The sequence below is a fragment of the Mauremys mutica genome, chromosome 7 (assembly GCF_020497125.1).
Source record: "Mauremys mutica isolate MM-2020 ecotype Southern chromosome 7, ASM2049712v1, whole genome shotgun sequence".
NCBI classification, from domain to species: domain Eukaryota; kingdom Metazoa; phylum Chordata; order Testudines; family Geoemydidae; genus Mauremys; species Mauremys mutica.
The window spans coordinates 41,101,024-41,122,419 of NC_059078.1; the positions used below are offsets into that span (position 1 = coordinate 41,101,024).

The window sequence follows — 21,396 nt, forward strand, 5'->3', positions numbered from 1 at the left end:
TTGGCAATATCCATCTCTACTGCTGATGCAGTGGAACAGATGAGCATCATTTTGAATAGAGCTAGCGGGCTAAAGCTCAATGAAGATGAAACATTGGGCTAGGGGAAGCAAGTGCAGAAATTGACAAAACTACATCTGCACCCAAGTAAGGGTGCTGCCATTTGTGACACAAATTTGAAATGCAGGAGGTAGTTTACCCCGAAATCAGCTACTGCATGGAAGGGTAGCAGTCTCAGCCAGCAACACCTCTTTTTAGCTGTGTGTTGTGAGGCAACTATTCCTTTTGGACACAGATCTTACTGCACTTCTCCATGTCCCTGTCACTTCAAGATTAGGCAACTAATCCACTGTATGTCTTGAGAGCACTCAGAAATTGAAGCTGGGGTAGAATGTGGCTGCCTATTTATTGAGAGCACATACAAGCTTGCTCTGGAATCTTCATGGGTTACTCTGAGCTTCTGGGTGAAATCAAGTTGCTAGTTTTGACCTTTCAAAGCTTTAAATGCTTACCTAAGATTGCATTACTCCTATATTACTACAGATGAGATCACCAGAGGCACTCAAGTTTGAACCCTTCTATAAATAAGGGGGAAGAGTTTTTTGTTGTTTTTTTCCTGTGGGGGCTCATGGCTTTGGAATTTACTTCCCTCTTTGATCTGCCAGATCAATAGATTTATTAAATAGTCAGACATGCTGCTAGGCCCAACTTTTCTCTCAGGCATTCAGGAAGAAGACTGACAAAGGGAGTTTTTTAAAATATTTCTTTGGAGGTTTATTTTCTATTCAGAATACTGCAGGTATGGAGCTTTAAGGCAGGATGAGACTAATTTTAAGCACTGTAAGGGCAACCAGACTACCTGATGGGTGCCTATTGCATGTGGTTGTAAATATAACAAAAAAACAGAGTGACAGAGCCAGCTTGTAAGGGTGGGGTTTGGTTCATGTGGAAAGCTGCTCTTCACTAAGAAATGGACTGAGAACGTCACTGAATTAATTTGTAAAATAAGCATTGATGTGCACGTGGATTGCTGACAGTAGAATCATTCCCTAAATATTTAAATATTCTTTTTAATGCTTGCTACAATATAAAATGTAGCTTAACATACTTTCTATTTAAGCAAAAGAGGTGTAATCATTTTTGTTAACATGAGGCAACAACAGAGTGATTTTAAGGAAATCTTTTGTAATACAATTAAATACATCAAACATGATGAGGAAATATGTTAGAGAAAAAAATCACTGTTAGAGAAATCTGTTTACTGCATAGTGGGTGACCAGAAACTGGTATCCTACTGATCTGAATAAGGACCTGTAATAAAAAGGTCAAAGAAGTGTATCTACAGTATACAAAGTAATTCAGCTATAAAGGTGTATTAGTGGTGGAGTTGTGTGTGGGTTTTTGCTTTGTTTTGCATAAGTTGATAAGTGGGAAAAGGGCAATATAGATAAGTCCTGAATGACTAGGTGAGTTGGCATCTCTGTAGATCTGATGCATTAAGAATACACACTCACGCCCAGCCGCAGCAGCAGATGTGCTGGTAGGAGAGGAAAGAGCATTGGATAACGATACGTGACTAGGGCTAGAAATATTGGTTACATCCTGGTTCTGGCTTGTGACGGAGGACTGTCTCCTTAGAGCCCCCTGAAAGGAAGTGCCACTCTTGAAAGTATTGACTACTTCGATCTGCAACGGAGGAAAGAATGAGACAAGTTGCTTAAGGAATGGACACAGTTGCACAACTGACAGGAATAATAATTAAAAAAAAATACTCAACCATGCATGCAGTTTTACTTCAGCTGAACGAATCAAAGTCATGAGTGTTCCCTTTAACAAGTGGAAATAAATATGGCCAAATTCTTTCCTGGGGTAAATTGAAGCAGTTCCATGGAGGTCAGGGAAGCTGCACCAGTTTACACTAACACAGGATTTGGACCATAATTTTTGAAATTTAAACCATCCTACATATATGTACACACCAGCTGACACACTCAGATGACATTGGTCAATAACACATAGTCCTGCCTTGAATGAAGGAAACTGGACTAGATGACCTCTCAAGGTCCCTTCCAGTCCTACTATTCTATCCTAATAATCTCCATCTTTTCTACTGAGAATAAATATTGCTTGATTACTGCCATCTAGATTTTCTTCCAGAGGGGAAACAAAATTCAGTCATACAACTCTCTAGTAATAAAGAAATATTAAAAACTATTCAGAACAATTGGATTTGCTTTTTCAATTTAGAAATTTCAAGGTTGCTAACATAATAGCTCAATATAATTACAAGATGCTTTGATATTTATTCTGAATTGTATTATTATTAATGAAAGATCATATAAATTAGGCCCAATGATCAAGAATGATTGTATTTTGTAATTGCTGATTAGAAAATAATTCTCTGAAGCAGAATGTTTTTATTTTCGGTGCAGAGCAGATAGGAATTACTCAGAAAATAAAGTTAAGCTACTTTTGAACTACTAGTTACTTGTGTTTCACATTGCAATGTTGAATTTTAAATTACAGGGAAATATAGACATGTTCCCATATGAGCTGCAAAACTGCCTGTCAATATTACACATTGCACGCTTTATGAATACTCTTATTGTTGGCCTCAGAGGACAAGCTGATGAAATGTTTAACATTTTATACAGTCGAATTTTCCTTTTCCCTCATGTTTTATATTAGAATACAACTGCTTTTAGATGTGAAATCTGGTGACAAATACAGTCTTGTACTTTGCAAGCATTTGTGTCATTAATATAGAGAAGTTTGCAGCAAGGAACTTCCTAATTAGTTTAACCTACAAAAGAGTGAGCTCTGAGTTTAGAGGGTCTAATCTCCCTCTGACAGCTGATGATAATGAAGGATGAATATTAGAGACAAAGCCCTTTTAGGAATAATGCACCAAATTCTTCTTTCAGTTACACCAGTATAACCACAATGCAATGGGGTAGTATTGGTATACATAACAAGAGAATTCATCCCATCACTTCTTCAAACCCTAGTTTTATATTCCTGAGTCTCCAATTTCTGGGTACTCCTAAAGCTAGAGTCATGACAGCTGGTCCCCCCCACACATTGACATGTGTTTTGTCAACCAGTTTTCAGAAAAAAGTATCATTGTTTTAAATCTCATTTTAACATGCAGCATTTTCTTTTTGCTATTTGCTGATAAAATATCTACAAGATCATTGTAACCAAAATTAACTCATTCTGATGTTCTTCTTCCTGTCCAGAGAGAACTCCATAATTTAGGTAAATCAATAATACCATTGTAAAAACAGTTTTAAACAATTATAAACAAAAAAACTATTGTATTATTTTCAAACCCAAAGAACAAAAAATATCATTGACACTGGAATCCTGATTTCTTGCCTGGCCTAAGTAGACCACACAATGAAGGACACCGTTATTCTAGCTCAGTAATATAAGTTGCTAGTAGTAATGTCACCATTTGAAAACACGTCATAAAAGTGGAACTAAAATTGTAAAGAAAGCCCTGACATTATCACACCAATGAATATAACCATGCCTCCTCAGCTACAATACGTTTCAGATTCCTCATCATTTAAAGAGTGAGGATAGAACTTCAAAACAGTACATCCAAAACTAAACAGCAAGTCTTTTCCTTTTAACTGGAGAGAGCTAGATTAATCAGCCAGGATGGTAATCAGCCAGTGCATCTTTACTGATTAGATATCTGCTATGAATCTAGATGCAAGTCCTCGTTTTTCAGAGTCAGAAGTATTAAAATGGTATGGTTAGTCTACAATACCAGTTTTAGAAATAGCTTAATCCTCTTCAGCTCGCTTAGGGAGATAGTTGTTTGTTTATGGTTTCTAGTGTCACTTTTTACAAGTGGTTTTGAGACGGACATTCCATATATAAACATACAGATCTTATGTAATACAGAGAAATAAAGGTTTTTGATGGAATATCATTGTGTTATAAGTGCAGCACACTATGCATTTCCATATGCAAATAACAAACAGTTGATAAGGTCACTGACCCATTGTTTTTCCATATGAATCTGTGTGATAGAGCTAGCCAGGTGTTGGCATGGAATTAAAATGTATAAACTTTCTATTAACTCTTAAAAACTCTGTATTAAGCAAACACAAATCAAGGCATTTTGCTGTGCATATTTTCTTCTGCAGGCAGATTCTGGATTGTAAGCCTGATACAAATAGCAAAGTTATAGAATAGGGCATCAGGTGAACCTGTAAGTGGAGAAGGGCTGTGAGTGTCATTAGCTACAGTACATATTGGCATTTGAAAAGCAATCTATGGCTCAAAACAACATTAATCACACATTAAGGAACACTGAATTACTTACTTGAAATGTTCATTCTCCAAAGGCAGAATTAAATACAGATCCTGGCTTTCCATGTTGTGACCCAAGGTCATGGAGCACTCTCCAAAAGAGACAATTCAAAAGGCTTTTAAGACTCCCTACTGACAGCACCAAGTGTATGCCATTGGGGAAGATATCGATGGTAAATTCTAAACCTTCAGAGGCCAGTTTCTTTAAACATGCCTGCAATGAGCCTACATAATAAGCCGAAATGAAGATCTCCAGTATAAAGACAGGTGGAAAGATGAGGGCAGATCTGTATTTAATATTGTCTCCAGAGAACAAGAATTACAGGTATGTAATTTGCTCTTTCTCCTAAGGAAAGTAACTAAATACAGATCTCTTTTTGTGGAATCTACAGACAGGAACATCTAACAGATGACTATCCCTGCAGAATTCCAAAGGCTGACATATGTGGTCATGTCCTGCCTGAAGTCAATAAGGACTACATGAAATGCAAAACAGGGAGGAATTTGGTCCAGGATGCCTATGGCAAAAAGAGGAAACAGCCAAGAATGGAGAGTTACTGTTAAAAAAGTGAGTACGTTTCCATCAAGCAAATGAAACTGCTAAAAAAGAGAAAGGTAAGTATAAGTAACATCACTTTTGCATTGTCTTATTTTGTAACCATTTGGTGTTCTCTTTTTAAAACCGAATTCACAGGAGTTGTCTTTGTGAGCTTCACACAATTAATAAAAATATTCAAAAAGCAGGTTGAAAGACTTCCACTCTGGAACAGTCCTCCCAGGACTGATAAGCCAAGCTTTTGTGTTCTTATATTTACAATAGAGTACCTTTTCAGCATGGGAATTTAAGCTGGGATGCTGTCATGAATGGTAATGGGTATCAGGTAGCTTCATCTCTCTGCCAATCAGTGCTTATGGAATTTTGCATAATAAAAGAACATTTTGGCCTTTATGTAGTTACTTTAAGATAATTTCTCTGAGCCTCGCTACCATATCTCTTACACAAAAGAATTCTCCATAGCCTTCCAGAGAGCTAAAGAAATAACAAGGACAGTATTTATATTGTACATCGGTCCTAGAGACATAGACTGTCCAAATGTCAAAATAAAAAAAAAGTCAGCTAGGTAATCTAAAGGCTTTATTCTGCCTTGAATAAGAATAATCATGTAGGTTCTACTCAAGTTAGGACCTTGTAAATTTTTGAATTTCTAGTTTATGTTTGGTATAAAATGCTCCGATGGAATGACGTAAGATGAGATGGGCAAACTTATTTTGGTAAATTTCAAAAACACTTGGAAAGTTTGACTTTCATGCTAGTGGATTTGCATTGGCCCTAGGAGAAACTGAAAAAAACCCAGAAAGTAAGAGAATAAGTCTAATGAAAAATGCAGTATACATCCCTTATTCAGATCTGTAATGGCATCTACTTGTTCCAAAACAAGCTTTTTCAGGGGTGGGTTGAACTCTTCTATCCTTACTGTATAGCACAGGCTCCCTTCTAATTAGAAAAATGTGGATATTTTTAGGTTTTTTATTTATTTATAAGCTTTCCTGTGGCAATCACCATATCATATGAGCATTTTACACTTGGTTGACATTTATTCTCAAAATGCCCTTGTTTGGTAGGAAGTATTACCGTATCACCCCTAGAAAAATTAAACATTGACTTGACTTATGAGACAGGGAAAAAAATGGTACAGATTCCCAACTTTGGGAACCTGAAAAACAGTTGTAGAGGTTTGGAAAACCTCAGAATCCACAATTTTTGTCCATCCTTTAGTGTGAGAGAACTACAGAAGAACTTTCTCATAAATTATGTTTTAATTATATTTTTTATCTGACTTGACCTGGATTTTCTACCCTGCAATTTGTCTGAAGACAAACTATTTTAGCTTTTAGAAGGTCACTAAGGCTGCTGCTGCTGTCTGATCAATCCTGTCTTAACTCCATCAGTTCGTCAAAATTAAGATTTCCTGCATTCACATGAGTTGTAAAAGACACTGCAAAAAATATTGCTGAATTATAGATATAGGTGAAAAAAACTGTTTTTATGGAAGTTTGTAATACTACCTTTTCTTTATGATATCTTATGTAGCTACAGAGGGTCACTTATGAGAGCTTATATGGTATTCATTTTATGATCCAACTACCCCATTAGGAGAATATATTCATTCACAGATAAGTATTCCAATACAAAGGCTAAAAAGCTTAGTGAATATAAGTAGTGAAGACAAGGTCAAGTGCACATAGTCAGACTCCTTAACTTAGATTCTTCCTTTCTTTTAAAACAAATTATTGGAGATCTTTGGAAGTATGTACTAGAGATGCCCCTGACTTTTCGGTATGAGGAAGCAACAATAAAATTGTTTCCCTTTTGCCCAGGTTTGAATGCTTTATTTTCAGAGAAAGAAATATCTTAGCACTGATGTCTCTGACATGAGTTTGGATGAATATTCTTTGGAGCGATGCAACTAAGATGTCTGCCAGGTATCTGGAAAAAAAATGGGATTCATTGTGAACCTTCTTGGGACTTATAAAGCTTTGTTTGTGCATGTGATGTGATTACCTGTCCAGTAATGACTGGACAGAAAATAACCAAAAAATTATTTCACATTGAACACAGAACAAGTGTCAGATGGTGGAAAGTAGCCTGATCCAGATTTGAACCAGCATTCCAGTGGTGAAAGATTCTACATCCATTCCCAATCTCATTGCCATCCTCTTTATATATAAAAGGAGTAGATGTTCTACCTTCTTCTTCTGCATCTCCAGAAGTGCATTAGACATCGGAGGATTCCTGCAAATCCTCCAGCTCCACAAGGATGCTAGAGACATCCTCATCTTCTTCCATCAACTCTTCTTTAGATGGCTTCCTGGGAAATGCAGTACAAGTGTATGAATTCATTTGGATGGGGCACAAAAACTTGGTGCATCAAAATGCACCAAATTCAAGGTAACAGAGGCCAACAATGGGTCTTGCACTAATTTGACCTGCATAGTGAAATGAGAAACTCTCCAAGGGACATCTTGTGATTGCATTTTGAGCCCTTTTTTTAATGTGTTGGCCCATTTCCTTTCTCCAATATCATTCCACAGATATCAAATAAATGTAAAATCAGAGTCACTGAATAAACAAAATAAGGAGGAGGAAAAAAAATCACAAAAACCTACTGGTAGGAAAGGAAACAATATATCCTACCAAAGATAGTTCTACAACTAAGAGTAGAAAAGATACTAAGTAGATGGGGGTTAGCAAGAAAACACAATTAATGTTTATTTTGTTTTAAATAGGGAACAAGAAGAATAATTTATCCATGGATTATGAAGGCAAAGATATATAGAACTACAAGATACCTCTCAAACTAGAAGGAGAACTGAAAGTGTATAATTCGCTTTTTGTTGTTGTTTAAACTCACCACAACCAGAAAGACATCCTGACAGAAATGCCAACAGACAACACTCCTCCTACAGCCACCAGGAAGAAAATAATGCACGTTTAGAGAATAACTCTTGCAATCTATAGATCTCACCTGGGCACACGTCTGTCACTCTTATCTGGAGGATCCTTGTAACAGTTTGGATTTTCTCTCTTGAGGAGTGCTCCTGGGTCAAGGTACTCTGGGACCCAGAATCCCAAGGCTGGGGATCTGCATTTAAGTACTTACCTTGGGAGCTTTGGGATTTAACCTGATCTTTAATCTCTGTAGCAGCAATTGCCACCTTTATTTTTCTGCTTTCCCACAACAGCAACACAATAGTGTCACTGCAGAGACCTGATGCACCAGACATTACTCCTTGCACCTACTAATTCCCTTCTTCCTAAAAATATAACCATTTATCTTTCTTCAGAAAAAAGTTTGTTAACGTTTAAAACGGAAAAAGGGGAAAGCACTGTCTTAACTTAAAGCAAATATCTACATTTCAAAAAGCTCAACAAAAGCATCTCATATGAAAATTCCATTTAAGACCCTTTAAACTAGAAAAAAGTGTCCTTAATTATTTGCATATTTTCCTTTACAGCCCTGTATAAACTGACCAATCTGATACAATGGGGATCACATACTTGTCTTTTCAAAGCTGCTCTCTGTTGTTGTTGAGACTAAGTCAACATGCTATTTTGTTGCAATGAAAATGGCCATGTATGTTGCTAAGAAAAAAATATGGATTCTGCCTTAAAACAAATGTTATTTGCTTGTGGCCATGTTATTTAGTAAATTGGTCTACTTTGCATATTTAGGATGTCAGTATACATATAAACTTAATTTCCTCTATGCACAGAAGTAATGTCCATGTATACTTCTGCATATTTAGTGAAACATTTCTAAAATATGTAAATGATATATTAAAGTTCATAAATAACAGTAAATAAACACATCTCAACTTTTTGATGGATGTTTTAACTTCTTGTTACTTAAAATAAATACAGGATCACATTTTTCGTGAGTGACAGGCAAAGCTGTACATTCCAATTCAGCTAAAAATACATGTCTGAATGTTCTGCTGCAAAAAAAGATTTTAAGGTTTTTGCTGAACAGAAAGGGGATTTATTTTTTAACAGAATCAAACCTTGTACTTTACCAATGCCACAATCAATTTAAGTTGTTCTATTATTACAGAAGTAGAGGCCACAAACATAAATCTGAATCAGTGAAAAGCCTACATTTTCCAACAGACTATTTTTAAAAAGGAATGTGCATAACATTTTTGCTCACTAATATAACAGTTAACATTCTAAAACAGGAATATTTTACTTTCTTTGTCAGTTGCTGTACCTGTGAAATAGAAAATTCGTATCAGCTCTCAGTCTTCAAGGAAAACCATTCTTAGGTCTCTAATGTTATTCGTATGTTACTGTTTTGCAACTAAACCATCTTGAGTTTCTCTGATTTACTATTTTATGAATTGTTGATTAGGAAATGGAAGAGTAGTTACTGGGGTACCTTCCTTTCCATCTCACACATTCTTTATATGGCTCTACTCTGTGGCATTATCTTTTCTGAATGGAAAATCCAGTATATAGTTTTCCAGAGATTCTACATCTGTCCTTTTAACATACCTGAGTTTGGATTCTGTTGAGCCCTCTGAACCAGAGAATTTGTCCACGTCGAAGTTCTCTCTCTGCATGGTCAATTTCTTCAACATCTTCATTCAGGTCTTCTTCAGGTACTTCCTCTTTTTCAGTGAGCCGCCCTGCTTCCTTTAAAAATTTTAGCCTACTTGTTGGGATGGTTGCAATGACCTGAAAAGTCACATAACAAAAGGGTGCTGAAAATGTAAGCCATATTCATCAGTGATATAATCATAATCTACTCATTGCAATGAAAAATACAAGATTTTTCAGTAAGACTTGTAATCCTCCAGGAATGCCAGGATAAACATGTTTATAATAGTGCTTTATATTTATACAACTCCTTTCAGCCCAGGGCACTTTACATGTTTATTGATATGCAAACTATGGGCAGAGAACAAAGATCATCGTCCAGCTATGTTGGAAAAGGAAAGGACACACTGGATGTGGTTTAATTAGGCTGCAACTTTATTCTTAAATGTCTGGGAGATAAGTACAGTGCAAGTGATTCTATAATCATTTCAATATCTACTGGGGAATCTTCCATCAGCCCTCCCCGTTACCCATCCTGGTCCCCAGCCAACCTGCTGCTGTGACCTCACCACCTCTTCCTACCCCCTTGAATGAGGGTGGGAAGGAGGGCATTTGGCTCCTTGCAGTACCAGTCATAGAAGCCCCAACCCCTCTGTTTCAGCTCCTTTAAAGAATACCTCCTTTAAATCCTTTACCAATCAATCCATTTTATCTGCTCACTGTATCCCCTCCCTATGGAGTACCTGCACGGGACACTGACCCCACATGTACATAATGAGTTGTGACATCATAGCCTAATTCACATTTCATCTTTGTCCCAACTAAGCCCCCCAGAACCTGCTGTGGAGAAGGAAAAAAAAAACCAATTCACCTTGACCAATCTAGCAGTGAGGGAAAAATTCCTTCCCAGCACCCCCGAGAAAGGTGTGACTAGCACAATGCCCCATCCACGCTTCCTTGCAGCACCTGTTTCTAGAGGGTGACCATCCAACTTACCCTGGTTATCTAGTAAGATCTGAGGCTTCACAGAGCAAGGTGGCAAGGATAACATTTTCTAGAAATCAGGCACTTAATGACAATGACTATGGTACTATTATCTAGCTTTAACACTTCAAAAATCCCGTCCATGATTTCATATCAGCTTGCTGTCTAAAAACAGCGAATGGCGGTCACAGATGTTGCACCTAACTGCCCACTGCTATGGTCACTGGAACTTCTAGTTGGTCTCTATTTCCCATTTAGACTAACCCATTATGTCATTTTTACTGACGCCCCCGCTTCATTCTGCTGCAGAAGTGGTACCTAGAGGGTTTTCAGGTTATGCTGATAAATTTAAAGGTTTTCAAATAGTGTAGTTATACAACATTTTAACAACATTGTTTTAAACATGTATTGCTGAGAATTACCCTGTCTCTGGCCAAGCTTTCTTGGACAGTAATCGTCTCTTTATTTTGATTTCTGCTTTCAGACTGAATTGAAATATGGATGCATGAGTATTTAAGCCAAGCATGTCACCTGAAAAGCTAAATATTGAAAATAAGTCATCCTACAGCATTAAATGTCAACCCCATTTAGAATGAAAGTGTTTCAGTGTTCGTGCTCTGTTTCTGTTTCAATAGGAGGTGATTAAGTCCTAGAGGTTGAGATGCATGAAAAATCGGGCCTGCCTGAGAAGGGAAAAAAATCATAACTAGGACAATCCTTTGCAGATGCCAAAATTTAGTCTAAAGATGAGATGCCTGTGCTGTGGGAAGCTTTGGCAGCTGAGAAGGTTGCTGACTGGATGCTGAAGGGCATCTCAAGTTTGTGACCATGACCTCCCCAGAGATATGTTGCAGGGTCCAGTTCTTCTTTGCTGCTGGATCCTGGGACTCCAGACTCAGTTTCTGGGTATTGTGGCATGCATTGCTGCCAAGGACACATCAAGCCACAGTGTATGCCTGGCTGAATAGGATCTGAAAACGGAAATACCAAAGCCACACAACTGGATGTGTAAAACCGATCTTTAAAGGAAGGAAATTGCCAGAGGTCTGGGGACTCGAGAAATGGGACAAGGTAAAGGCAAAGAGCTGTAGGAAGGTAGGTGGGGAATGGAACAAAATGTTTGTGGGGGTCCCCCCTGCAGGTTTGGGTGTGGCAGTGGTAGGGAGAACTTGATGGATATGGAATAGAGATGATGAATGCTTTCAGGAGGGATGACACACTCTGCCCAAGCTTTGTTTTATTTTTCACTTTGGCAGATCCCCACCGAGCCAGCTCATAGCAGTGTCCGGTCCAGGCCACTAGAGCTGGATTCAGGAAACAAATACCATTTCCCAGGAAACTATGAATTTTAACAGTTAGAGCCAAGATTTTCAAAAGTAACTAGTGATTTTGGGAGCCCAACTTGAGACACCTTAAAGGGGCCAAACATTCAGAAAATGCAGAGCACTCACCTTTTGAAAGTAAGGCCCTTTCAAAGTGTCTTAAGTTGGGCTCCCAAGAACTGAAGCACCCAAAATCAATCACTTGGTCTAAATTCCCAAACCAAAAATCCTGACTGGGTGTGGTGGATGACTGGGGGAGAAAAGTTCCTGAAGACTGGGGTGAAGCAAAGCGAAACACATGTTCTATGCTGAACCTGAATTAAACAGGGCAGGTGAGAAAGGACTTCTCTAGGGGAAGTGGGGAAGACAAAAAGCTTCCTATTAAAAGGTTGCAGGGAGAGAGAAGCCTTGCCACAGGTCAAAAGGGCTTGGTATCTACTAAATAAACGATGCATTCATTTTGTTTGTAATAGTCTGTTTACTGGTTGCCCAAATGTTGAGCACTGTTGTACCTCAGCCCTTGCTTTCTTTGTTTTCCCTCCACACATCTGACACAATAAGCTGGTAGTCTGCTAAGTGAACAGATCAGTGGGCCAAAATCAGTACAGTTTTATATTGAACTTTTAACTCTACAAGTTTAACAAAGTGCCTAACCATTTACCGTGACCTCTGCAACCATTCTCACCTTTGAGTGTAAATCAGACAACTGTTAATCTTCAAAGGGTTATGTTGTAATATTTAGAAGAGTGCACACAGAACAAAATCCAGAAGCAACCCACTGCCCTCTTTTAAATGTTTTAAACCACAAATCAGAACCAAGTGGTTTAATAAATGGCATAATCACCACCACTTTTTCCCCAAAATGAAGATTTTCCAAGCTGCTGTGGACAAGCCATTTCTTACTAATTGCCATTCAACTGACATTCAGATTTTCCCAACAACTGTGATTCAGTGCCTCCTGCGGGTAATTTCATCAGCAAGATCAAGTAACGATGGCACCCAGCTATGACTGCCAGGAGGCATCTGCTGACACCAGATTGAGTTCTTTTCTTCAAAAATACTTGTGGCCCCACTGCCCAAGGTGTCTTGTTTAATTTTTTTCAGAATACGATAGTCATCCAACCCAGAAGCTCCGTGTCTATAAAGACAGTTCAGCCAGAATCACTTTAATGGATGTCACAATTAATTAACTAATTGCAGGGGCAATTTTCCTCTCTCTGCTGGAACTCATGCCCTTCTCTGGATAATGATAAGCCACCCCTGCCTATGATTTATTTTTATTCCAGAGACAGTAAGATACTGTGGGGGACTTTTGTTTGTTTGGGAGGGTGCAAGCTTTGGAATGCATCAGATTAAACCAACTGGCTGATATTTACAAAATATTTTTAGAAGGAAAATACCCTTGCTTCTCCCTTCAAACACTATCTACAAATTACTTAGATTGGTGGTTGTATGCTGCACCCTCATCTCCAGACAATACCTATTCAAGTGATATCTATGCCATCACTTCCAGACAGCTAATCATAGAATTAATTTATTCTTTTACTTCTAGATTGTTGCAGATGTTTGATGCACTCATCTGCATATAATTCTATTAACTCTTGGCACCAAAGGTTGTAGCAGACCTTATTGCTGGCACCTGGATTAAAATGCATCATGAATTATCAGCTGTTCTGAATGCACTGCAGAAAGCCGCCATCATTCAGCTGCCACTTTTCTTCCTCAGCAAGCTGAAGGGATGAGATGGCAAGTACGGGATCAAGGTCAGCAGTGGGCTACACTAAGTGAGCTGGTGGATCTTAGTCTGATTCAGAATAGAGAAGAATCCATGACACCAAGAGTAATTGGCATTAATTGCAGCATTGCTAGCAATCTCAGCCCAGAGAATAAGCATGTGCACTGAACTATTCACCCACCTCCTAGTGCTTGTCATTTTGGAACATACTTAAGTGACATTAGTTGGAGACAATGCAGGGAAGCTTATATTACAACTGCCCTTACTACACTTTTCCTGTGACTAGAGGACTACAGTTCTAAGGGCTATAGATCTAGCGTCTTTCACAAACAAATCCTCTCAGGAAGTACTTAGTCATTGTATCACTGCACACTGTTGGAGAAAAAGTCTGAAAATTAACAAACAGTTAAAAAGAACCATAGTGGCACCTTACTGAAAAACCCTGTATTTTTAAAAGGGTCGTTTATTTCCAGTGTAATGCCAAATATGATAAAGTGAGAGATGATTGAGTGGCAATTCTACACACCTTCTTATGAATCAAATTACTTTATGACAAAGTGTTCGCAAAACCAGACCTTCCATCAGTTTGTGAAAACATAATAAATGAGTAGAAAACTATACATTGCTACATGACACTTACCTGACCCCAGACAAGTTCTCCTAGTCCAATAAATACACACCACATCCACTGGTCAAGCTGCAGAGGAGAGCAGCTGAAAGGTTTCCCACCAAACTGCACAATTACTATCTGCAGAGGAAAAATGGGAGGGAGGAAGAAACACTTTATCTCTCTTCTGAAAATATATTTTCCCCATATTTACATGAGCTTTTGCTCTCTCTTTCGGTACACTTGTTTACATCTCACTTTGATTCAGCAAGTACATTGCTGGGTGGCACATTTAAGCACACTATAGGCATTTGTTGTTTAGCAGATTTTAGTATGGGGCTGAAGTAGGGAGACCTACATTCTGCTACTTGACATCTTAAGTGTCACTGGGTCCAAGTCAGCAAAAGTAGCCTCCATTCAAAACACTTTGGGACTCAATTTCAGAAGTGCCGAGCACCTAATCCCTGTTGTGGTCAACGGAGGCTTCAGATGGCAGGAGTTTAGGACCTCTGGAAAATCAGACTCAGGCTATTTTAAATAGGGTGCCCATAAACTGACATATCCTGAATTAGACACCCAGGGAAAAGTATTATTTTAGTTTGGAATTTATATAGTGGAAGAGACCTTTCTCCAGTGTCAACATTTTAATCCATTGCTGCTATGGTTCAGATTAAATCCCAATCAGTTACAGCTCAGTCCTGAATATATTCATTTATCTATAGTCAAACTAGCCTAAAACCATATTCGCACAAACGCCTCTAATCAAATGCAACTTGACATTCACATGTTGTATCAAATGACTGATCAAGTTCTAGATCATGTAATGTTAATTCTAGCATTTTTTTTTCAATATCTTTACACTCAGACTGTCTTTTTAACAGCATCCTAGTGATAAGTGATATGGTCTGAGGCTAGGGCAGCTGTAAATGAACACATTCAATAGTAATCTGTGAATGATTGATGGAAATGAAATCTAAAACACAGTACCAATGGAATAAAGTGGTAACACTAGACTGGATTAAGGATTCTTGCATAATACTGTATGTATTCAAAGGTAAAACGAGGTCATTTATGAAAAAGAAATGTTGACTTGCAGGAGAGGTTGATCTTGTGGCAAACGTCTCACCATAACAAGATTTCAATTGTGCCATGTGAATGAAACAGAATAAACCATTATCTAAATGGCATTTGATGTAATGAGATGGAAATGTGCTGACCAGGTTCATTCTGACTGATTTAGAAAAAAAAATCTTAATTTTCATTAACATGCTACCTTACGAACAGCTTTGCTTGTTTTTAAGTCAGCGTATAATAGTCAGTGCTAGGTACCGTAAAAATCTATAAATAAAGACGGTCCCTACACCTCAGAGAACTTACTTTCTTAAGTATAAAATGATACAATAGGAGGGACAGACATGGGGAGCACACTAAAAACAATGAGTCAAAACTGGGCAGCAGTCAGTGTCACAGATAAATACATGTACTAGTATAGTAATGCCAATGACGCTACAGTATGGGCCAATGTCCTTTCTTCTCCTCGTCTCCCTTGGACCTATGTATAAAATAGCTGTTTCCCAGCACAATACCATCCTGATTCCCAGCAAACCACTCCCTGTGACTTCTATCCCACCATAGCTGGATTCCTCATTTTTCACTTTCAAAATTTGGTCACCCTGATGTTATATTTTTAGGACTATTGCACAGATTGAAATACCAGATGCAGTTCTGCTGTACCCAGCAAATATAGCAAATACACAAGGACCTACACACATTTTTTTTATTGGATAAACCACCCATGAAACATAGATCAGACTAGGGACTGGTTCTGTCATACCCATACCACAAAGACAGGCTGAGCTCCTGGAGATTATAGCAAAAAATGAAACTCATACAGCTGGGCTAGCTACAGCCAGCCAATTAAGAACAAGTAAATATAATTCAGAGCAGCTTTAGTAGGCTTCATTATGCAAAGTTATAACCTCCCTCACCCCCCCCCCAAATTAAGCTCATATAACCCCCCTTCCCCTTGCAAAAGTGGAGAAATTGGTTGAAGGAATAACCTGATATTACCTAAGGAAAGATTACCTGGCAGAAAGAGAGACACAGAAAAGCAAGCAGAAGTCAGATTGACTATGCTCTGATCCTTCATTTTTCTCAAATACACAGCTCCCACTGGCTTCAGTGGCAGTTGCATGTGAATACAGTGAGCAGAAGTAGGCTCTTGTTTGTGTACAGAGACTAAGGTTTGTATTTATTTTGGAAGAGTTTTTGTTGGTGGCTAGAGAGGATTGGGAGGAGTAGACAGAATCCAGCACATGAATTCAGGTCTATGAATAGCAACTCCCCTCTTCTCTCAGCCAAAAGCCAGGTATGGAAACACCTGGGAATGGAAAAAAATCTTCAAGTCCCTTCCATGGTAAGGACTTTAGATTTGGTTGTGAATTAAACCCAAGTAGGCCCAGATTTGTAAGAGTATTTGTAAGGGTATTTAGTGTTGCTCCACTCAGTGTTGCAAGGCCTAAGTGACTTAGGAGGCTAAGTCTCATTTTCAGTAACACACACTGAGGGCTCGATGCACAATGGGATTTAGGTGCCTAAACCCCCACTTTAGTTCTCTTCATCCAAAATTAGATCTTCAAAACTCCTGCTCAGCCACTGCCTAAAGTTCCTAGGCAACTCAGTGTTCCCTGGAGAAGTCCCCGTGGTACCTACATGTCTCCTGATGGGCAAGCCTAGTCCTGATGCACAACTCCTCACATGTGCCTATGTCCCAGTGGGATTCACAACCCAGGCTTTCTCCCACCTACCTCACCTGCCAGGCCCAAACAGAGGCCTGCCCAAAACACAGCTGGTGTGGTGCTGCTGCCCCCTTTTGCACAAGAGCAAAATACTCCATAAGAGTATTCACCCAAGATGTGGGAGACTTGGATTCAATTCCCTCCTCTAACTGATGTGGAGCAGGGACTTGAAGCCAGGTCTCCCCTCTGCCAGGTGAAGGTCCTAAACATTACCAGGCTATAGAATCACTCTCTGGCCCATTGCATATTCAATTATTTTTATAAAAGTGGAAATGTTTCAACCGGAGAGATTGAGAGAGACCTAAAATACTTCACAGCCCAGGGGTTAGGGAGATCTCCGGGAATACAGGGGATTAGGTGCCTAAATATCTTTAAATAGCAGGCCCTTAGTGACTTTGTGGAGCTGCAGCATTCCCCACAAAGGGCTTACCAGGTGATGTTTGGCCTAGGACTGAACAGCGGAATGGCTGATGTGGGACTAAAAGAATGACACCAGGGGAAAGAGAAGTTTTCTCCGGAGATAGCCAAATCTATTTTATGCTGGGCTATTAGTGAAGAATACTCTAGGGATATCTGGTGGACCTCTGGATCTCAGCAGACATGAAGGAAGTGGGTCAATGCTTGCACCCATTAACAACAAACCAACTTGTTCATCCCTACTATGGACAACAGTAGTAAATAAGTGTAAAAAGTTATTTGTTACCCTTGGTTAATGATAATGTTATTAATAATCTCCATGGAAAATAATGAGACTTCTTGTTTCAACAAATCAGCTACTCATTGTAATTAACCATACTTCTTATAAATCTTAACCATATGTGCTCTTGTGACAAAGCAACATACTATACTCTGTCTAGCGTGCTTTTGCTAGTTTTGTAAATATTAAGTGTTCTAAATTACCATTACTGATAGAAGCATTATTTTGATTAAAGCAGAATAGGTCTGATTTAGGTCTGATACAGGATGAATAGGTCTAATACAGGATGAATAAGCATTTGGATTGGCCAGAAAAACATTTGATTTTCCAAAGAACAAAGACAGAAAAATTGTACGTTTCTGATGGATAGTTGCTATTTCTTGCATGAATGATTACCTGTACAGCAAATGTACCCAGTACAATAGTGCAAAATATAGGGTTTCTAAAAATGCCATCAAAAACATTCCTCTCGCCGTGGATTTTGCGTGCGTTGATTTCATTGAATAGCTGCATCATGACGAAGGTATTGAAGATAATGGTGTAGTGCTCAGAAGGAGGAGAGTGGAGTGGTGCATTCCGACCACTGTCAATCTTAAACATTTTTTCACCTTAATGCAAAAAAGAATAAAAAACATTTGTTTCTGTTATCAAAAATTCAGCCTCGACATTGTGTTGTATTCCCATTCCCTCTCATGGGCTGCCTCCTCAGTCTTGTGTTATTTTGTTTTTGTTATTTTTTAGCAGCATTGCTTCCACAATTACTACACTGCAGGCATAGTTCCCAACTCAGTGAGCAAAGAAATACAGAATTCTCACTGTGAAGCTTCATAATGTTGACTATAATCCAGTGACTCAATGTACCAGCTCAAATGATTTTTGGTAGGGTTTTTTCTCCCACCATGTAGGAACGACTCTAAAGAGTCATTTCTTTCATCTCATTTATTCAGAGCTGCAGACTTGTTGACACTGCATTTGCCATTTCTAAAATAATTAGCAGCAACCATCCTTCAACAGTCTCTGCATATTACTTCCTAATATGCATTATTCTTGACAAGTAGTCAAGGATATTAACTAAAAAGAACAGCAGCTAACACCACCACCATTTGTCTGTTAAACTACTTTGTAAGCACCTAATAGGAGATCATACTATTATTTAGATAACTGAGAATTAATTGTCAATATTAAAAAAGGCAACATTTTGTACAGTATGAACAGTAATTGTAGAGGTTACATAACACTTGGAAATACATCTACGCACAGGGCCACTTATTCACTATACGTATACATATCAGAATTCTTAACACACGTATACCTATATATAAAGAGAGACCTTTAGAATAAGGGTAGAACATTAATCTGTATGAGTAAAGAACAGAGAGAAAATAAATGTAAAGGGGAAATTTTGCTCAGCAGCAAACTTTAATAAACATTTGTTTATACCAAACTTCGTTCACTTGGACAATATTTTTCCGGGCTCCCGGTGGTGTTACTGTTTGAATGAGAGGCTTCCACCTCACAAACAGTTATAGATCTGAGAGAACTGCCATAAGGTCATATTCAGTCAGTAGAGTCATCAAAGAACTGAACTTTGCCTTTGATGTTTGAGCAGCTCCAGTGAAAATCAATGGGAATTGTGTGCATGCATCCAAAGGAAGACTTTGGCCTATTGTCTTTTGACATAAAAAAAGTTGTGATAACATAAATGTAGCATTATAACTTTACTACGGGTGTGATGCTGAAGACAGAGCTGAGACTTTTAAACAAAGATTACATGGATATGGATAATCATTACTAAAGACTTCAAACCAAATAATAAAGCCCATTATGAAAGGCAAATGGATTTATGCATAAATCTGATTGAATTTTTTCCTTGACATGATTATCCATAATTTAATCTTCAAAAATTCCATTTCACTGCATTACTTCATTCCAAAATCAGAATCTGCTGCTACTATGGAATAGAAGTAGATAAGGTTGCACCCAAGATTCCATTGCCCACTCTTCTCCCAAGGCCATTAGAAACATACCAGTTTAAAATTTGGTAGGTCAGGCCTGGAACCAAGATACAATTTGCTGTGCAGCAGTTTAACTGAACAGGACAATGGCTTCTAGATTTATGACACTCTAAAAATAGAGGCAATCAGCGTTCAAACACATGTGTAACATATTTATTGCCAACTTATAGCAGCAATGGGAAAGGAGGAAGAGAGAGAGAATGGATTTGATTTGCTGAACTCTTGTACAGAAGATCATTGATCAGAGTCCAGTTTAAACAGTTAGCTTATGAATCTGGAACTGTGGATTTACTGGCCTTGGGAAACTTAGTATAGCACATCAAATGATTCCTAAGATTTCACTAAAAAAAAGTATCTATCCCTTTACCTTACCTTTACCAAATTGCTAACCTGATTGCTAGGAAGCTTATTGGAAAGACAAGAAGCACATTTTCTTTTTACCATGTAGGATATAGCTGAGCCTCCTGAAGCTCCCCAAGGAGACTGCTGCTGCATTTCCTAAGGCTGTCAGGAAATGGGGTGGGCTGTATGCCTCCTCAGAAATGTGAAGGGGACTGGGGAGCTTCTTGAGGCTCACTATGTGTGGGGGGCAAAGGTTCTTCTCTCCTGCAGGCCTTGAAAAGGGGTCCTTCTCTCAGCCTTGGGAGGCTCACTGGAGGGCCACCTATAACTCCCACAAAACGTACAGGATGTTTGACTTTCAGATGCACCTATTATGAAGGCTCATGTGCATAGTTTAGATAGTCATAGGCTGACAAGCTTATTAGGCTTTCTAGGGGGCACCAGAATCCTCCTGCAAACATTTCCCCTTCCCACCCCAACCTCAGAAACTTATCAGGCTCATTATAGGCCCCTTCTTTGCTTTGACAGGCTTGTCAGCCCCCCCTAGCATCCAAAATAGGCTCATAGCTGCAGGGAGGAGCCTGGCCCTCCTAAGGCTTGTACATACATGAATGTACATTCATAACAACTTACTAGGGAGTATATTACATAGCCTGTAAGACACATACTTCAGGCCATCAACAAATGCCAATTTAACGTCAGTTAAAAATTAGATAAGTTCATGGAGGATAGGTCCATCAATGGCTATTAGCTAAGAAAGTCAGAGATACAACCTCATGCTCTAGGTGTCCCTAAGTCTCTAACTGTCAGATGCTGGGAGTGGATGACAGGGAATGGATCACTCAATTGCTCTGTTCTGTTCTTTCCCTTTGAAGCATCTGGCATTGGCCACTGTTGGAAGACAGGATACTGGGCTAGACGGACCACCAGTCTGACCCAGTATGGCCGTTCTTATGACATATTGTCATGAACACAGTATATGAGCCCCAAGTGCTAATTACTATCATCAGCCTCTTGAGCAAATGCACTAATTGACATAAAACAAGAGTGGCTATTATTCTTCCTGGGTTATTCCTTGCAATGAGAAACGGTCTTTTTCTTCCCTATATCTCATGTCCCTAAAGACCCCATTATAGAGAAAAGCATTCATCATCAGTAAAACCTGAATTAGTGCAAGACCATGGGTAGAGGGCTGAAATAATAAATTAGCCAATTTTTTTCCTTCCAACAGTCACAGGTGTTAAATCCCAGAATGGAGTCTATTGTCTGATCTAAATAGATTCTAATTACTAGCTTGTTTGTCTAGATTATCCAGATGATAGCATTTATCATGGAAGAATACTGAACAATATTGTTAGTTCCCAAATTGAAGTGGCTTTTTGTACCAGCATAACTTGAATCTGTACATTTCAGATTAAACAGAAATAAAATATTAAGTTTCCTAGTGAAGAGGACAAGCCTTGAAATTTGAGCT

At 38.6% G+C, this 21,396-nt stretch overlaps 1 protein-coding gene and 1 long non-coding RNA gene across 6 annotated transcripts in view; one reads left to right on the forward strand and one right to left on the reverse strand.

Annotated features, from left to right (window-relative positions):
* The window catches only part of LOC123374163, a 75,043-nt gene extending 66,357 nt beyond the window's left edge, over window positions 1-8,686 (forward strand). For all 3 annotated transcript variants that reach the window (XR_006581019.1, XR_006581018.1, XR_006581020.1), the window contains 2 exons: window positions 4,717-4,892; window positions 7,613-8,686. This is a non-coding gene — a long non-coding RNA (uncharacterized LOC123374163). The remainder of the gene's footprint in view (window positions 1-4,716; window positions 4,893-7,612) is intronic.
* The window catches only part of LOC123374161 (plasma membrane calcium-transporting ATPase 2), a 170,182-nt gene that overhangs the window by 15,585 nt on the left and 133,201 nt on the right, over window positions 1-21,396 (reverse strand). For 2 of the 3 annotated variants that reach the window (XM_045023762.1, XM_045023761.1), the window contains 3 exons: window positions 17,962-18,173; window positions 14,104-14,211; window positions 9,378-9,560 (listed from right to left, as the gene is read on the reverse strand). In XM_045023762.1, the coding sequence (XP_044879697.1) occupies window positions 9,378-9,560; window positions 14,104-14,211; window positions 17,962-18,173 (503 nt within the window). Of the gene's footprint in view, window positions 1-1,512; window positions 1,685-9,377; window positions 9,561-14,103; window positions 14,212-17,961; window positions 18,174-21,396 lie in introns of all 3 variants that reach the window. The other variant, XM_045023763.1, reaches the window with a different exon arrangement.